Source organism: Canis lupus, chromosome 16 (genome assembly GCF_003254725.2).
Source record: "Canis lupus dingo isolate Sandy chromosome 16, ASM325472v2, whole genome shotgun sequence".
NCBI classification, from domain to species: Eukaryota; Metazoa; Chordata; class Mammalia; order Carnivora; family Canidae; genus Canis; species Canis lupus.
This window is the reverse complement of record NC_064258.1, coordinates 37,237,401-37,249,671: the sequence shown is the minus strand read 5'-3', so window position 1 is coordinate 37,249,671 and position 12,271 is coordinate 37,237,401. Positions and strand designations below refer to the sequence as shown.

Genomic DNA, 12,271 nt, shown 5'->3' with positions numbered 1-12,271 from the left:
CCAGGGATTGTGTTAACTGTCAACAGGCATTGTCTATGTAGTTTTCACAACTTAAGTGAAGTCTTAAGATGTAGGTGTCACCAGCATTGTATAGGTGAGGAGACTGTTTAAAGAGTAAGGTAAACTGTCCAAAGTAGATCTAAACCCAGGTGTTCTGAATCCAATAGTTATCACCTTAAGTATGCCAGACTACTATTCCTGGACTTTATTAATCACTAATAACTTCTCCATTGACAGCTTTTACTTTAAAGACTTATTTATTTTATTTTAGAGAGAGAGAGAGAGAGACAGCATGAGCTGGAGCAGAGGATGGGGGCGGGGGGCACGGAGGGAGAGGGACAGAGGGAGGGAGAGAATCCCAAGCAGATTCCCTGAGATCATGAACCAAAATCAAGAGTCCGCTGCTTAACCCACGAGCCATCTAGGCAGCTTTTAGTTTAACTGTGATAACCAAGCCCTACCATACTGAACTTGAAAAGTTCTTTGACAGAAGCAAAGAAATTTGGCATTTTGGTTAGCCATTGAGATTGTTGAAATAGAGCAACATATAAATCTCAGAAAAAGACATTGGGAAAAATGAGTAAAAGATTATGAACATGGAATTTTTTTCTTATGCATAAACAATCTAAATAGGCAATAAATACATAGTTTTAAAGGACAAGCTTACTGTAATGTAATACACTGCATTGTACATGTAATTTTTGGCATAGCCATTCAACTATATAGACAGTGACTAAGGAAATAAGCAGATATGTAAAGGCATACACGATAGGTGTTCATTGAAGTACTTATTAAAAATTTATTTATTTAGAGAGCACACAAGTGGGGAGGGCATAGGGACAGAGGGAGAAAGAGAATCTCAAGCAGACCCCCCATGGAGCTCAGAGCTGGAGGCAGGGCTCCATCCCAGGACCCTGAGATCTGACCTTAGTGGAAATTGAGAGTCTGTGCCTCTGTAGTAGAAAATGCTGGAAGTAAAAACTGCTGAATAGTATATTTTAAAATGGATTGCGAATGTGGTAGGATTCTTTGCAACCATTAAAAATCATGTGGATTTAATTGCATTGACAAAAAAGCGGGTTGTAAACTATATTTAGGGTAGAGTTCATGAAACTATAAAATTAAAAATGTAATCTACACATATAGGAAAATGGCATAGGTTATAGGCCAACACTGGTTATTTCTTTATAGAGGGAAAAAGATTTTTATTAATATTCAGGTTTTACAGATTTTGTAAGTAAACATAGTTTTTATGATCTGAAAAAAAGTTTCTTGAAGATGAATTAAGGAAACCACCTTAGGATTGGAACAAAGATGAGTAATTGGGATTCTGGGGAACTCTGCTCAGCCCATGAAATGCCTCAGCAGCTTAAGACCTGGTCTCCTCAGATGTGTAGCACGATTTTATTTAATTTTTTTTTTATTTGCCTGATGCCTGACAATACCACTGGGTCTAAGAGAAGAGAAAATGGGAGCATGAATTAAGGAGCATAAGGGGACAGATTTTAATGAGTTTCCCCTTGTTCAGCAAACATTTAGCAAAGCCAGGATTTGAGGACACAAAGACAGGAAATAATGGAGGGAGCTCAAAAATAGATTTTAGAATGAATGCAGTGCACATACAGTGAAGGAACAGTCATAATAGCCAACATTTACAATGTACCAAGCCCTCTTCTGAGTATTTTGCATACATTAACTTACTCTTGAGTAATCCTGTGAGGTAACTGCTATTATTTGCCAAAGTGAACAGAAAGAACTCTGGAGCCATACTGCCTGAGGGAGAATCTAGAGTCCACCACTTCCTAGCTTTTTGATCTTGACAAGTTACTTAAACACTCTATGCTCAGTCTCCTCATCTATGAACATGTGGACAGTGCTAGACCCACGTAGGATTACTGAAGGTTGTAAATCATTTAGAATAGTACATAGTAAGTGGTGTTTCTTTAAAAATAAATAAATAAATGTTTAGAAAACGCCCTCAATTTTGTAGCTGAGGAAACAGGTAGAGAGGTGTTTGGCACTTTGCCACAGTCACTCAGTGTGACTTAAGAGCTCCTGCTCTTGATCCTCCTGATGTTCCAAGTGAGGGTAGACTCAGAAGAAAGCATCTTGAGAAGAGATCAGTAAGATGAGTCCTGTTGGATGAGAAATCGTTCCCCAGACCAAGGGGAGGATTAAAGTAGAGCCCTGACAAGGAGGGAGTTCTGTAAGCAAAGGAAGGAGGCATGAAACAGAATGGCATGTGGGGCAGGGTGAGGTTAGGAATTACTGGAGCCTTGTTAAGTAGGAGGTTGATAATAACCAGAAGAAAGGCTGGAGAGCTGGGCAGGAGCCGGGAGTTTAGGGAATTGTATGTTGTACTGAAATACACATCTCATCTTATGGAGGGTGAGGATAGAAGTGGGGTAAAATTGGAGACAGGGAGAGCAGTTAGCAAGTTGTTGCAAAAATCTTAAGAGATCTGAGTCCAAACCCTTAACCAAGGCTGTTAGCAGTAAGATTGGAAAAGACCAGGGACAGATTTGAGAATTATTATAGGAGGTAAAATTGACAGAGTTAAGGATTTGACTTGGGGGGTCCAGTGGTATAATTAGTAGAGAATACAGAAAAAAAGACTTTTTTTAAAAAAAATGGAAACATACTGAGTTTGAAGAAATTATAGCAGGTGGTTGGAAATTTGGTGAATCTGAAGGCAAGTTGAAAAGCTCAGAACTGGGGCACCAGGGTGGTTCAATCAGTTAAGCATCTGCCTTCAACTCAGGTCATGATGCCAGGGTCCTGGGATTGGGCCCCACATTGGGCTCCCTGCTCGGCAAGGAGTCTGCTTCTCCCTCCATCCCTTCCCCTCCTCTCACTTGTATTATCTCTCTCTTAAATAAATAGATAAAATCTTTAAAAAGAAAAGCTCAGAACTGAAGATAAATATGTGAGAGGTGAGTCATGGTTTTAGTACAATTAGCCTGAATGGGATCTTTGTATTTCTTCGCCTTTTCACAAATTGGGTCTGTATGTGCCAGGCACTAGGGTACCTGTGGTAGTGGTCTGAGGGGTCCCTCCCTGAGGCCATGCTCAGTTGAGGTGACTTTTTCTCTTTAGGGTGCTCAAGGCCAGGTAGAGAACATACTGGAAACATTTGTTTTGACTCTTTCAAACTTGAATTACTAACACAGCTGGGCTGATAGTTGTATTTTGGGTGGGTTTTTTTTTTTTTGGCGGGGGGCGGGGGGAGATGGTCACAATTGCATTTTGCAGAAGTTTACGTGGAGGGCAGACACTGTATGCTTTGATAATTTGAGGGTCTCAGTGCATTTGGCTCTTTTTTAGAATTAAGAGTTTGAAATAAGTGGGTGGATTGGCCCTAATCTCAATTTTGGGCAATTTAAACTCACTGGATAAAGTTCTCCCTTTATAAAGTCATTTAAAATAATTATTCCATTAACATTTGAAGTTCTTAATATAAATGTTACCTATGAGGAATTAGGGAACAAGACTTTTAAAATCTAGTCCTGTTATATGTACCTCTTCTGTTCTCCCTATATATACTAATTTTATAGGCTCACCTTTAGGGAATCCCAAGAGCCTTGGTGTTTTTGTGTTGGGAGAAGTGGGGAAAGAGTCTGTTTTTATTTTGGTCAGAGTGGAGAAGTGTGATACATTGTCTGGCTGTTGTCAATGACAGAGGTATTCTCGGACACTTGCTTCAGTGCTGACCTACAGAAGTGTATTGAGTAATTAAGGCATCGATAAAAGGGTTTGATATTCTAAAATTTTGCATCAAGTGTGATGCGATGGGGACCTGCTGTAAAAGAAAAAATTTGGAATGAAAAAAAAAAGGCCCCTTCAGGTACCCAAGAGGGGAATGGGCTGCGTGCTGCAACAGTGAACTCCCTGTATCTGAGATGCAGAGAAGGGGGGCGGGGGGCCAAGGATGCTGCTGGAAGCACCCCAGCTCTGGGTGAGCAGTCCTTTATGGGTCAGGGTTTTTTTTTTTTTTTTTTTTTTTTTATGCTTTTGCATTGACTACTCATTCTTGGACTATTTTGGCACATGCTGCTCTCAATTTTCTAAACTCTAGTTATTTTTGTCAAATCAAGATTACATGATCCCATTTCACAATAAAATAAAATTTTCTAATTAGATTGTAAGCTCCTCAAAGACAGGGATAAAATAAAATCTTCTGAACACCTACAGGGCCAAGTTTTATGCCAGGACTTTTCATTCTTGATTGATGAATCATATAGAGCTTTCAATTTCCATGTGGTTTTATTCAGAGATAATGGTTTCCAGTTATATTACTTTAAGAAACAAAAGACAAAATATTCTAGACATGTCTTTTTTATTTAGGAAGCATGAAATATTTTCCTGAAAGATTCCATTCTCCTTTGGAAATTTTCATTGGTACAAATTTGAAGGAACAGTGTAGTTCCAATTCTGAAGCATCAGCTGAAAAAATCCAATGTCATTGTTGAGAGTTATATGTAGGAAGGCAGTCATTTAAAAACTAAACTAGGGAACTGTTGAGTTTTATTATATATTGTTTTTTAAATGAGGAATTACGGGTCTTTATACCCTTTTCACGATCAATGTTTTATTTTCTAAGCATGTGCTTTTGAAGGCTTCTAAGATGAATAGCTTTAAAAGAAGAGTCAGATTAATTTTGTCCTTTAGATGTACTGAAAATTAATTTTTGGCTTAGGCTTCCGTTTTAGAAACTATGTACCTGTAACAATTGATGAATTTTGACCTCCTAAATTAACCCATCAGTGTGCAGTAGTAGCACATATGCTTGTTTATAAGTGAGGATTTAGAAATTAAGGTATAAAAAAATAAGATTTACCATAAAGAGGCAGGTTTTCTAAACCTCTAGCACCTGTTTTTCAAATCTGTATAGAATGCCGTATTTTAAGAAAACATTTGTTTTCTTGAAGGTGATTATTCATATTATAAAATATTTCCAGTACTTAAAAACCACCATTTCTTGTGCTAAAATTATCCACATAGAGTCATGTGATAAAACTTCCAGATAATATTCAACACATAAGTGGGTTGCTTGTATACTTACTTTGCTTAGTGGTTATTGGCTGGCATCACTAAGGCAGTTCTTAATCTAGTGTATTTTTTATGGGTTATACAATAATATTTTTAAAATAACCCTTTACAAAATATTTATTTCAGAGCCCAGTGACGTGACTCTAAAAATTTACCGAGCGGAATCATATGCTGGTCTTCAAGAGTTTAAAGCAGCCATAGAAGATTTAAATGCAGTTCTCTTTCAACTGCCAAATTGGCCTGAGGTAAAATTATTGTTTTACATTTATATACACTTAATAATTTCACCTGTAGGGAACATGAATTCAGTTATGGTTACAAGTTTTACCAAGATAGATTTGTTGACTCTTAAAATATATAGAGTTTTAGAAATCTGGGGTTAGTATTTTGTGTGGATGGCTATCTAGCAATTTTTTTAATTAAAAGGTACCTTTATTTCCTAACTAAGAACAACCTGAATTTAAGGCATAGAGAAAAACAAACAAAGAGACTTGAATAATCAAAATTTCCTCAAAGAGATGAAACTGGTCACACTGTGAAAATGTATCCAAGCTGAAAATTGATGGAGGAGGTCTGTTGATGCAAAGAGACGAGGTCCTTTAGGCTGGAAGATGGAGGCATCATCATGGAGGCCTGATGAGGCAGTGATTTAATACAGTCAGTGGGGACCAGGGAGGTTGCCTTACCCATATGCTTTTAAAAAAAGACTTGAGGCAAATATATCTTATGTAATAAGTTTACTCATTCTCCTTTGTATCATATTGCCAAGGCAAATCAGTTCATGTCCCATATATGTTCTTTAAGCTAGAAGTTACTGTCTTATATGACTGTTTGCCCATTTGAAACCATGCCTTTGAGGACAAAATAGTAAGGATGCTCTAAAAATTATAAATTAATAAGAAAAATGACACAGAATCCCATGATGGCCTGACTGGTTAGCACAAGGCAAATATATATTAAGAAGATGGAAAATGATCTTGTATGGACAATTTTAAAACTATTAAAAAAAGAAAGAATCCTCTGGATTACTGAAGTGATATAATTAGGAATTTGGTTTTGAAGTCATTTTTCCATAAGCACTTCTCTGGGGGAAGTGAACCTTTGAAATGCTTTGGGCTTCTCAGAGTCATTCAGAATTTTAAAATGCACATTTCCAAGCAAACCGTATTTTTTTTTCTTGAAACTGATTTTTCAAAAATAATTCTGTCAGTAAAAGTTGTATATATGTGCTTCCATTGAAGGTCTACTTCAGGAAAGGAAAAGTACTCCAGGATGCTGGTTTTTTAGGTGATGCCTTACAACTATTTCTTCAGTGCTTAGCCCTTGATGAGGATTTTGCACCTGCAAAACTAGAAGTAGAAAAGGTAATCGGTTTACCAATTATAATAGTTGAAGGCAGGTCTAAGACACGTTGTCTTTTTAAAAATGCTAATTAGAAATTTGAGATAAGAACATAAGGAATCCAGGGGTGCCTGGGTGCTCATTCGGTTAAGCAACTGCCTTGAGCTAAGGTCATGATCCTGGGGTTCTGGGATTGTGCCCCACATCTGGCCCTCTGCTCAGCAGGGAGTCTGCTTCTCCTCTTCCTCTGCCACCCTGCCCCCCCAACTCATGCTTTTTCTCTCTCTCAAATAAATAAAATCTTTAAAAAAAAAAAAAAAAAAAAAGAACATAAAGAGTCCAGTGAGTCAGATTTAGTATCAATTTGACAAGTAGTTTTCAGGTCTGTATACTTAACGTATAGAGTTTTTACTGAAATCAAAACATTCATTAGCAGATATTTAAATTTATTATTTTTGGGTAAATTTAGGTGTTTTCTACTAGTTTGATTGGAACCAAACTAACCATCCTTGTCATGATATTCCTGCTAAAATTTTTTTTAATTGAAACAAAATAGATACATAACACTATGTTTCCATGTACCACATTGTAAGAGATCACCACTAAAAGGCTATTTACCATCCATCACCCTTCCCCCATTTTACTCAATGCCCTTCCTCTTTGGTAACCACCAATCTGTTCTTCATATCCGTGAGTTTGTTTTGGTTTTGTTTTGTTTATTCATTTCTTTTTTTGTTTTTGTTTTAGATTCTATATATGAGTAAAGTCATACCACATTTATCTTTCTCCATCTGACTTATTTCACTTAGCATAATACCTTCAGAGTCCCTTCATGTTGTCCCAAATAGCAAAATCTTTATCCATTCATCCATTCATGGACATTTAGGCTGTTTCCATTTCTCAGCTCTTGTAAATAATGCTGCACTGAACAAAGGAATGCACACGTCTTTTCAAATCGGTGTTTTTGCATTCTAAAGATGAATATCCAGAACGATAGCTGCACGATATAATTGTTCTAGTCTTAATTTGTTGAGGAATCACCATACTGTTTCCATAGTGGCTTTACCAACAACAGTACACAGGATCCACTTTTCTCCACATCCTCAGAGCCTTGTTATCTCTTGTCTTTTTCATGATAGCCATTCTAACCACTGTGAGATGATACCCCATTGTGATTTTGATTTGTATTGCCCTAACTAGTGATGTTGAGCATCTTTTTATGTTCCTGTTGGCCATCTGTATATCTTTTTTGGAAAAAATGTCTTTTCAGATCTCTACCCATTTTTAATTAGGTTTTGTTGTTGTTGAGTTGTAAGGGTTCTGTATATATCTTGGATATTAATCGCTTGTCAGATACATGATTTGCAAAAACCTCCCATTTAATAGGTTGCCTTTTTGTTTTGATGATGATTTCTTGTGCTGTGCAGAAGCTTTTTAGTTTGATGCAATCCCATTTGTTTATTTTTGCTCTTTTCCTTGCCTTTGGAATCAGATCCACAAAAATACTGCTAAAACCCATATTGAGGAAACCGTATGTTTTCTTCTAAGAATTTTATGGTTTCAGGTCTTCAAGTCTTGAATCCATTTGAGTTTTGTGTATGGTGAAAGATACTGGTCTAGTTTCACTCTTTTGCATGTGGCTCTCCAGCTTTCCCCAGCACCATTTATTAAAGAGACTCATTTTTCCATTGTATGTTCTTGGCTCCTTTGTTGTAAATTAATCATCCATTTATGTATGGGTTTAATTCTGGGTTCTCAGATCTGGTTCATTAATGCATGTGTGCATTTTTATGCCATTATCATACTGTTTTGATTACTGTAGCTTTGTCCTATAGTTTGAAATCAAGGAGCACACTCCAGCATTGTTCTCTTTTCTCAAGATTGCTTTGGCTATTTGGATTCTTTTGTGTGATTGTCTACAATTTTAGAATTATTTAGTCTAGTTCTATGGAAAAGTACTATTAGGATTTTGATAGAGATTACATTGAATCTGTAGGTTGCTTTGGGAAGTATGGACATTTTAATAGTATTCTTCCAATCCATAGTGTCACTGGAATAAATCCCATTTGATCATCATGTATGAACTTCTGCTGTGTTGTTAAATTCAGTTAGGTAATATTTTGTTGAGGATTTTTGCAGTAAAGTAGTCGCTGATAATGGTCTGTAGTTTTCTTTTCCTGTGGTTTCTTGTCAGACTGCTGGCCTCAAAATTTTCAGTGTTTCTTTAATTTTTTGGAAGAGTTGAGAAGGATAGATATTAAATCTTTGAATATTTGGTAGAATTCACCAGTAAGCCATCTGTCCTGGACTTCTGTTTGTTTGGAGGTTTTTGATTACTGATTCAATCTTCTTAATAGTAAATGATCTATTCAAAATTTTTGTTTCTTCACCATTCAGTCTTGGTGGATTGTATGTTTCTACAAATTTATTCATTTCTTCTCGGTTGTTCAACTTGTTGGCTTATAACTGTAGTAGTGTCTTATATTCCTTTATATTTTGGTGATGTCAGTCATAACATCTCATTTCTGATTTTGTTTATCAGAGCCCTCTTTTTTTCATCTGACAGATTTTTTTTTACCTTTTCTTTTATCCTAGTATAATTGACATAGTGTTATATTAGTTTCACATGTATACTATCGTGATTCAACAGTTCTATACATTATTCAGTGCTCATCATGACCCAAGTGTATTTTTAATCCCTTCATCTATTTCATCGTAAACCCCACCCACATCCTCTGTCAGTCACCCATTGTCTATATCTGAGAGTCTGCTTTTGTTTCTTTTTTTCTTTGTTCATTTGTTTTGTTCCTTGGATTCCACATATGAGTAAAACCATATGGTACTTGTCTTTCTGGACTAACATTTCATTTAGCATTATATCCTCTAGATATGTCCATGTCGTTGAAGGATGGCAAGATTTCATTCTTTTTTATGGCCAAGTAGTATTCCATTGTGTACATACACATCTTCTTTATCCATTCATCTGTTGCTTCCATAGTTTAGTTATTGTTAATAATGTTGCAGTAAACACAGAGGTGCATATATCTTTTTGAATTAGTGTTTTTGTGTTCTTTGCGTAAATCCCCAGTAGTGGAATTACTGGGTCATATGGTATTTCTGTTTTTAGTTTTTTAAGAGACTTCCACAAAGTTTTCCACAGTGGCTGCACCAATTTGCATTTCTACGCATAGTGAATAAGGGTTCCTTTTGTCCCCCACATCCTGGCCAACACCTGTTGTTTCTTGTGTTTTTGATTTTAGCCATTTGACAGGTGTGAGGCGATACATCGTGGTTTTGATTTGCGTTTCCCTGATGATTAGTGATGTTGAGCATCTTTTCATGTTATCTGTTGGCCATCTGTATATCTTCTTTGAAGAAATATCTATATATGTCCTGTGCTCATTTTAATTGGCTTATTGGGGGGGGGAGGGGGGAGTTGCTTAAGTTCTTTATATATCCTATATATATAAAGGATATATATCCTATCCAAATAGGATATCAACCCCTTATTGAATATATTATTTGCAAATATCTTCTCCCAGTCAGCAGGTTGTTTTTTGGTTTTGTCGATGATTTCCTTTACTGTGCAGAAGCTTCTTATTTTGATGTAGTCCCAGTAGTTTATTTTTGCTTTTTGTTTCCCTTTCCTCAGGAGACCTACCTAGAAAAATGTTGCTATAACCAGTGTCAAAGAAATCATTGACTGTTCTGTCTTCTAGGATTTTTATGGTTTTAGGTCTTACATTTAGGTCTCTAAGCCATTTGGAATTTAATTTTGAGTATAGTGTAAGAAAGTGGCCTAGTTTCATTTTTTTGCATGTAGCTGACCAGTTTTCTCAACACCATTTATTGAAGAGACTGTTTTTTTTCCCATTGAATATCATTAATGGTTGTTATACCTTGTCAAGTGCTTTTTCTGCCTTTATTGAAATGATACGGTTTTTATCCTTTTTCTTGTTGATGTATCACATTGATTGATTTGTGAATATTGAGCCACCCTTGCATCCCAGGAATAAATTCCATTTGATTGTGATTAATGATTTTTTTTAACGTGCTGTTGGATCCAGTTTGCTAGTATTTTGTTGGAGATTTTTGCATCTCTGTTCATCAGAGATACTGGCCTGGCCTAGAGGTCTTTGTTTTCTTTCTTTCTTTTTTTTTTTTTTTGGTTTTTTTTTTTTTGTTTTTTTTGGTATCATCTTCATCTGGTTTTGATGTCAGGGTAATGCTGACCTCATAGAATGAATTTGAAATCTGTCCTTTCTTTGGGTTTTTGGAATAGTTTGAGAATAGATATTAACTCTAGATATTTAAATGTTTGGTTAGAATTTCTTTATGAAGCCATCTGCTTCTGGACTTTTGTTTGTTGGGATGTTTTTAATTACTGGTTTAGTTCATTGCTAGGAATTGGTCTGTCCAAATTTCCTATTTCGAATGCAAGAGCCCTTTTTTTTCTTTTTTTTGGTCTTTTTGGTCTGGGTGTCTTGACATTTGTTTATTTATGTGTTCAAAGAACCAACTTTTAGTTTTTTGATCATCCCTCTTTTCGTCTATATTTCATTTATTTCTGCTGTGATATTTATTATTTCCTGTCTTCTAGGACTTTGGGCTTTGTCCTTTTTTTTTCCTAGCTGCTTTAGGTATAAAGTTAGATTGAGATTTTTCTTGTTTCTTGAAGTAGACCTCTTAGAACATCTTTTGCTGCACCCCAAAGATTTTAGCACATTGTACTTCTATTTTCATTTCTCTCTAGCTTTTTTTGTTTAATTTCTTTGGTATCTTCGATGAACCATTTGTTATTCAGTTGCATGATGTTTAATCTCCACATTTTGGGGTTTTTTTTCCTTGTAAGTAGTGACTAGTTTTATACCATTGTGGTTGGAGAAGATGCTTGATATGATTTCAGTATTCTTTAATTTGAGGCTTGTTTTGTGGCCTAACATGATCTATTCTGGAGAGTGTTCCATGTATACTTGAAATGTTTGGATGCAGTGTTCTGTATATGTTAAGTTCATCTGGTCTAATGTGTCATTTAAGGCCAATGGTTCCTTATTTTCTGCCAGGATGATCTATCCATTGATGTAAAGGGGGTAGTAAAGTCCTTCATTATTATTGTATTACTGTCAGTCCCTCCCTTTAGGTCCATTTTATTTGCCTTATATATCTTGGTGCTCCTATGTTGGGTATTATATGTTTGTAAAATGTGTTCTTGTTGGATCTTATCACAGTAATGCCCTTTTCTATTATTGAAATCTTTGTTTTAAAGTTTATTTTGTCTGCTATGAGTATAGCTATACCAGCTTGCTTTTCGTTTCCATTTGCTTGGAGCATCTTTTTTCCATCCTTCACTTTCAGAGTGTGTGTGTCCTTACTTCTGAAATCTCTAGTAAGCAGCATATAGATGGATCTTGTTTTCTTATCTATTCAGCCACCCTATGTCTTTGATTAGAGAGTGTAGTCTGCTTGCATTTAGAGTAAGTCTTGATAGGTATGTACTTACTGCCATGTTAATTATTTTTTGGCCGTTTTCATCTTTCTTTCCTTCCATTCTTCTCTTTCTCTCTTACCTTGTAGTTTAATGGCTTTCTTTAGTGTTATGATTAGTTTTTTTCTCATTTTCTTTTGCATATTTTACCATCAGTTTTTGCTGTGTGGCCACCATAACATTCATATGTAACTTCCTTTGTATGCAGTGGTCTGTTTGGAGTTGATAGCAACTTACATTTGAACACATTCCAAAACCTTACATTTTTTTCTCCCCCCCTCATCTTTTAGTTTTTTAATGTCACCTTATACATCTCTTTATTTTATGCATCTCTTAGCTAATTATTGTAGTTTTAGTTAATTTTATGATTTTTGTCTTTTAACATTCATACTTGCT

At 35.8% G+C, this 12,271-nt stretch overlaps 1 protein-coding gene and 1 long non-coding RNA gene across 5 annotated transcripts in view; one reads left to right on the top strand and one right to left on the bottom strand.

Moving 5' to 3' along the window:
• Nucleotides 1-12,271, top strand: part of LONRF1 (LON peptidase N-terminal domain and ring finger 1) — a 36,958-nt gene that overhangs the window by 6,218 nt on the left and 18,469 nt on the right. The window contains exons 2-3 of the mRNA XM_025477367.3: nt 5,176-5,294; nt 6,291-6,413. Of these exons, the coding sequence (XP_025333152.1) occupies nt 5,176-5,294; nt 6,291-6,413 (242 nt within the window). The remainder of the gene's footprint in view (nt 1-5,175; nt 5,295-6,290; nt 6,414-12,271) is intronic.
• Nucleotides 5,965-12,271, bottom strand: part of LOC112678304 (uncharacterized) — a 37,787-nt gene continuing 31,480 nt past the window's right edge. For all 4 annotated transcript variants that reach the window (XR_003147505.3, XR_003147524.3, XR_004805628.2 and 1 more), the window contains exon 3: nt 5,965-6,398. This is a non-coding gene — a long non-coding RNA (uncharacterized LOC112678304). The remainder of the gene's footprint in view (nt 6,399-12,271) is intronic.